A 7150-nucleotide genomic window follows, 5' to 3' on the forward strand; every position below is an offset into this window, starting at 1 on the left:
AAAGTACAAAATTTACATTTCCAATTGTACAATTCTAGAGTAGTAAAACTTTTGGAAAGAATTTACCAGAGTACAGAAAGAAATTCATGGAGATGCAGGAAGAATTACCACCTTGGATTAAATGTTCAACCATTTAAAAGATAAATAAGATATTAACAACAATTATCAAGACAATGCTGTTTTAACATCAAATTCATTAATTTATAGCCCAGTACAGCAAGCGGAAAATCAAATGGATTTAAATACACTTGATCAGCTTTATGTCCAAGGGGGCAGTCAATAATTGAAAGCACAGTATTTTTAACGTCTGGTGATTATAATCAGGACCATAAAATTAAAGGCCAAATACAATGACAAAACCACAGTATCCGTGAATGAATATGTTCTTCAAACACAATGGTTACAGTAAAGGCAAAATAGAGGAACATCCAATTAAGGATCAAAGGCGTATTAATATGGATGTCAAAAACAAGTACTTCTAAACAGCTCATATTGCTTCTCGCATTAATATTCCAGTAATTCAAGCTATTTAAATGAAGAAGCATCCAATTTAAAACAAAACTTGTGAACTCCTCAAAACAACTAGCTAATTTAATTAAACAATTGCCTGTGATTTGTTGAGGATAACACCCTCGTATTTCACCTGGAACCACTTCATAGCATCATCCTTGGTAACACGATGCTGGATCCCAACACGAGACTTGCAGCGGCGGCGGCGGCCAACACGATAGCCAGGGCGCTCCAGAACGACAAAGAAGTCCATTCCATAAATACCAGTGGAGGGATCATACCTGAAGAAGAGCCAACGTTCAACATTAATGGAACAACATTTTTAATAGAGCATAGTTAAAGTTACAAGTAAATTACAATAGCATTATACCACAAGAAACCAAATTCATGGACATTACAAAGAATGCAATACATGAAAACAACCATGGATTAAAATTCAATTTGTTCTAAAGTTAGAGAGACGATTTGAAAAACAAGAGAAACACATAAATGTAGATTAAACATGCATTATGTTGACAAATCCGTCTATCTTTAATGCTTGTGGAAATCTATTCTCCCACCACCAGTATAGAACAGTTAGGAACTGGATAGAACGAACTTCTAAATACCAATGGTATAATCCATTTTCCTTTTCACAGCTATGGTTTAATTAATTGTTAAATGAAAATTAAAAAAAAAAAACATGCTGCTTTGTATCAGTTAATAACAGCAAAACAAGTACAACAATAAAAAACATTTTACCATAAACTGCAAGAGATTTTAATCTTACTTGATACCCAAGTCAATATGCTCCTGAATACCAAAGCCAAAGCACCCAGTATCACTGAAGTTTCTTCGCAGAAGTTCATATTCCTTCACTTTCAATCCACTCTCCAGAAGTTGCATTGCCTTGTCACCTCTAACAGTGACATAGCATGCAATCTTTTCATTTCTTCTGATACCAAAAGAACGGACAGTGTATCTAGCTGTCAACAACAAAGAAAAAATAAACGATCAGAGAACAGTCAGTTGTAACCAAAAAAATTGTTGTCTCCTTAAAGGTGGGATAAATATACAAAACCACCCTTCTAAGTTTAAAATATGAAAAGTAATAAGTTTAAAATTTACAATAGTTTACAAAAATTAAGATAATCTCTGTTCAATACTTTTCTTCCAAGTGTTTCAATCCAAGCATTTAACCAGATATTGTGTCTTGAAAACAACCAAGGGGTTTCAAGGATCTTCTTCTGGTATTTTCATTTTGGTTCCATGCGGCAGACAGATGGACAAAGAATGAGCCCCTGCTGGTGACTCAATTATAGAACCAAAAATATCCCAGTTAACAGCATTTTGTTTGAGGCCCCAAAAAGGCTTAAAATATCCTTAATATTGTTACTTATTTCCTGAAATTGAAAGACCCTTCACTAAATACAATTCTGAGACTGAAGAATATCAGCCCAAGTATTTCACCAGATATTGTGTCTTGAGAACAACCCAGGGGTTTCAAGGATCTTCTTCTAGCCTTTTCATTTTGGCTCCAAGCGGCAGTCAGGTGGCAAGTGAAAGAACCCCTGCTGATGACTCAATAATAGAGCCAAAAATATCCCCATTCACAACAATTATTGCATGACTTTCCAAACAAATTTTTAAGTTGTACCACACAGCAAACCAAGGCCACAGTTTTATCATAGTCCTTAATACTGAAATTACAGGTAAATGCAGCTTGCATCCAGGACACGGACACGGATCAAAACGCCTATCATATCAATACTTCAGCCACAAAAGTGCAGTAGACAACTACTTCCCCGAAAATAAAGTAATTCAATCAAGGAAGTATTGCAGTTAGAAAACCAGAGAGAATAGTTACAGTCACGGCATATACACCACCCTTTCTCCTATTATCATTAGAACACAGAACTTTTTGAGAAGAGAAAGTATATAAAATGATGTTTGAGTAACCCTAATAATTAGAAGATGAAAAAAAAGAAGAAAAAGAAAACCCACCTTTGGAAAACACTGGGGTTTGGCCACTAAGCTGCTCCAACACCTTTAACAACAACAATTAAAAAAAGGGGTTTAACTCAAAATTAAAATAAAGCAAAAATAAGGATTGAAATGTAAAAAGAATAAAAGAAAAACCTTTGCGGCTCTGGTGAGACGATCGCCACTCTCGCCGACGGAGATGTTGAGGACGAGCTTCTGCACCTTGATTTCCCGCATGGGGTTGGATAGTTTCTTCTCCGAAGCCTAATGAAAACAGAAGATGAAACACAAAGGGTTGAATTGAGAATAACGCGTGAGAAAGACGAAGCGCGTGGCAGAGATGAAGAGAGAAGAAGAATGAGGAGAAGCAGAGACTCACCATTGCGAATGGAAGCTGAAGGAAAGATAGAGAGTTACAACGGCAAGATGCAATGGTAGTGGTTTTGGGGACAGAGAACAGGTAAATATGAGAGAGGGAGAAACTAGGGTTTTGGTATGTGTGCGCTATGACTATAATGCCCCTGATTAACGCCCATTATCTTTTTCTTATGTTAAAAAATAATACAGTTTTTGTGATTATTAATTAATACTTTGATTTTAATTGGTGGATAAAATATTTTATAGTATTGATTTAGTCTAATAATAATAATGAAAATTTTATTTATTTGTAGTCTCCAAAAAGGTGAGTACATTTTTTTCCCAATGAAAAACTCAATTATGTCACGTCTAGTATTAGAAATGCTGAGATTATGAACGTGGTGTAGAGATTGAAATCAAAATCAGGTTTTACTCATAATTGATTTATCGTGCAAACATTTAGTTTAGTAAAATAAATATCACCATAACCTTTTCTTAAGGAGAAAAATGAAACAGCAAAAGGAAATAAAACAAAAAGGTAAAATGAAGGATATAGTATTTAAATGAATAAAATTATAAAAAAAAAGTGGAAATTTTTATATTTATTTAGATTTGTAGAAAATAAATATGCGAATAAATGTTAGATATTTGTACACAGATAAGAAACGTCTTTTTCTTAAAAAAGATCAAATATTTTATTATTTTTTAAATATATATTTTCTTTCCATTTTGAAAAGTTTACAACAAAACTATTTTTTTTTCTTTTAATTTGAAAAGTTTAGAACATAAAATAGTTTACATGTAATTGTTTAATAAGAATTGAACCTTAAGAGTATTTATTACATGGTTAAAAGTCAAAATTCATGTATGACTTTTATTATTTAAGAGTGTTATATCAATCTAAAAATCTTATGATTTTATTATAATTTGATTGATTTGATTTCTAATACAATATAATTAATGTAATCATTAATTTTAATATCAATTGATTGTATATCATTAAGTTAAAATTAGGTTTAATTACTGTGATGACTTTTATTTTAGTTAAAATGTGTGTATATTTTGTTTTGGGTGGTTTTAATTTTATGTCAATTGTATTTCTAAATTTGTTAAGAGTGTGGCGACCTGACAAAAGATAGTGTATCCATATCAAAAAATTTAATTATATAATAGAAATGAGACATTTTATGTGTGAAGTATTTCCTTTTAATGGAGAAGAACTAAGTTTTCCTAATTGAAGTTTGAGGTTTCCATTGTCTTTTTCTCCTTGATAGTTTGTTAATGAAGTGTCGTGCAAAACAATTGATGGTTGATGATGTGCAATGTCTCACAATTAAGGTTGTTCATCTTGCTTGTAGAGACACAAAACCACAAAGTCTCCTCTCCTGGTTGGTTCAAGGGATTGAGTGGAACACCAATTTCCAATTTGTTGGGAGGTTGTGGCGTTAAGAGTGACTAAATCAGTTAAGAATTATAGGAAACAATATTGGAGTTGCCCTAATTACAAAATTTGATTTATGATTTTAATTTTCATTTAGAGTACATTGTTTATAGATTATAAGCTTTTCATTTAATTTTCTTCTATCAGTATTTTATACTTTAATATGTTTTTCATTATTCTTAATTTCATTTATCTATTTTAATTTTATAAACACTAATAATTATTACACTATTTTTAATATTTGTTTAGTAACTTTTTTATTTTATTTTTTTATGTATTTAAAATTAAAAAAAATCAACATTACAAATTACACAATAATATAAATATATTACATGATTTTTCGTCACATCCCATTTGCATAATAATATATTTATAATTAGAAACTGTGTAATATTTCAATTTAGTAGATTTATACCACCAACTTGAAACTATTACAAATTAGGTATTAAAAAATAGATCATCACTTAAACATATAATATGTATTTACAATACTAAATGAATACAAAACGATATATCTATGCATCACCTATACTCTATTTGACCATTAAGCAGTCTCATTACTTCTCAATCCTCTTACATGTATTATCCTTTGCTAACGTATGATATATGATGATTGTAGATTGATAAACCACAACCAAACACAAAAAATAGGTAATGTAATATATGCAAAAAGAAAATATGTATATATGATAAACGAAATCATGTAGTACAAACTCATCCAATCATACACATCATACAAATAGCTAAAGAACCACATATCACACATAACTCATTCATGACATTCTCATATAATACTAAATCATTATACCATGTCATACATATATAATTTACCTCAATCCAAACACATCTTATAGCACCAATCATCTATTATTTATTTCAATTTAAATGTTAATAATTCATCATTTATTTTCTTATTGCATTAGCATAATATTGAAATATAATATTTCCATTAAGTGCATCAAATGGTGAGAAACATTATTATAACCACAAACCTTTAATCAAATATCCTAACTATCAAAGTGAAGAATCACATGTCTAAGACCAGTTGTCAAATTTTCAGTATGATCCAATGGTTAACGAAACAAGAATCTCAATTTTCTCAAAATGACTTAGAATAAGAAAACATGGTGGTTTCTAGTGAGAGAATGACTTACCCAACAAGAGAAGCCTTTCCTGCCTCTTTGCCAAACTCAAAATTTTACACTTGAAAAATGACAGGTTGGCTCGTCCAATGAGAAAACCTCCCTACCTCTTTGTCAGACGCAAATTGAAATGAGTGATTGACTATTCCAACATGTATGCATAATTAAGAAGTCATGTAAGATTGGTGAATATGTTTCCTTGGCTTCAGAGGGTGTTTTTTTTAGTTCTCACATATCAAAACCAAGTTACCAAGTCAAAAACGCATCACTTGATACCAATTGAATCAAACTTACTAATATTTGAAGCAATTATAACATCAAACCCTAAATCATGTTTCTCAACTGCTTCTTAGAGTTCTATTTCTCACATGATGGCCTAACGGGATAAAGAAATCCGTAATTAAAAATTTAAACATATTACTATGATCACAAAGCAACAAAGATTCACTTTAAGCACATATTTTGTTCTTCAATCAGATAGATAGATGTGTAAATATCTTCACCCTGAACAATCTTACGATTCTTTATCTTCAAAAAATATATAAAAATTAAGGATAAAAATCTAAAGAAAAAGTAGGGAGGAAACTTTGGAAAAAAAGTTTAGAGAAATTATATTTTTTTATTTTATAAAATGATAGTTAATTTTTAAAAAATCTATTTATAATTTCAATAATTTTATTATTAAAATATTCTAGTATTATATTTTAAACTATCACAATTCTTATATCATTTTCTATGTTCTCACAAATAAAAATTATATTTATAATGTAAAGCTCGCTTACTTACCAACTACCAACTAATTTATCAAATCCTCATAATTCAATTAATTATTTAAGTAAAAACAATTATAATTGTAACAGTTGTGATAGAAATTAAAAGTTTTATTTCCCTAACTTTTATTTGCTAGAAAAAATTGTCTATTGATTTGTTAACTTCAATTATCATCATTATAACAATTTAATTTAACTGCCTTTAAACATTACTAAATCCATCTTCAAATATAACTCCAATGTACTAATAATAAAACAATACATTATTGGTTTAATCATTTAAAAAGTCCACATGATTTTTCTCAAATAGGTCTCTTACTTATTTTTTTTATTTCAATTGAGTCATTGTTTTTGAAAAATTTATTATATTCTTGCTGTTAGTTCTGTACTAACACCGTTAAAGAGGGTGTCACGTGTCAGTTTGTGATTTTTTTGAATTTTTTAAATATTTTTTTAATTATTTTATTTTATTTTTTTAAATTTTAAAAAAAAAATTGTCAAGTGTCAAGCTGACATTGTGCCACGTGGCAATGATAATGTGACGTGACATTAATAATGTCACGTATCATTATCAAGTCATATGTCATTGCATTAGTTTCAATTTGGTCCATACTTTTTTATTTTTGTCTCAATCTGATCCATGTATTTTTATTTTGTCTAAATTTAGTCCTAATTTTTTTTTAAATTAAACAATTTTGTCCCTCCCCAAATTCAAACCAAATTTAATTTGTATATAAATCTTTACAAATTTTTATTAAAATTGATATTTTTATTAAAAAATTTTAATGAGATTAAGTTTATTTATATTTAGTTAATTATAAAAATGTTAATTATGTTCTTTAAAAAAATAGTGACATTATTTTCGCGAAATTTTTTTCAATTTTTTATTTTAAGAAAATGTGTAAGACCCATGAAAAATATTTACCTTAATAGTAACAATTTTATTACTAGATTTCTTTGTGAATGGA

The 7150-nt window shown here is 29.2% G+C and overlaps 1 protein-coding gene across 1 annotated transcript; it reads right to left on the reverse strand.

The window, feature by feature from the left end:
• Positions 1-311: 311 nt before the first annotated feature.
• Positions 312-2994, reverse strand: LOC108338796 (60S ribosomal protein L11). Its single transcript, XM_017575827.2, has 5 exons — positions 2852-2994; positions 2629-2736; positions 2494-2536; positions 1280-1475; positions 312-791 (listed from the first exon to the last, which is right to left on the reverse strand). Exons 1-5 carry the CDS (start codon positions 2852-2854, stop codon positions 596-598), a joined length of 546 nt encoding a protein of 181 aa, XP_017431316.1. The 5' UTR covers positions 2855-2994; the 3' UTR covers positions 312-595.
• Positions 2995-7150: the final 4156 nt, after the last annotated feature.

This window comes from Vigna angularis, chromosome 5 (assembly GCF_016808095.1).
Source record: "Vigna angularis cultivar LongXiaoDou No.4 chromosome 5, ASM1680809v1, whole genome shotgun sequence".
NCBI lineage: Eukaryota > Viridiplantae > Streptophyta > Magnoliopsida > Fabales > Fabaceae > Vigna > Vigna angularis.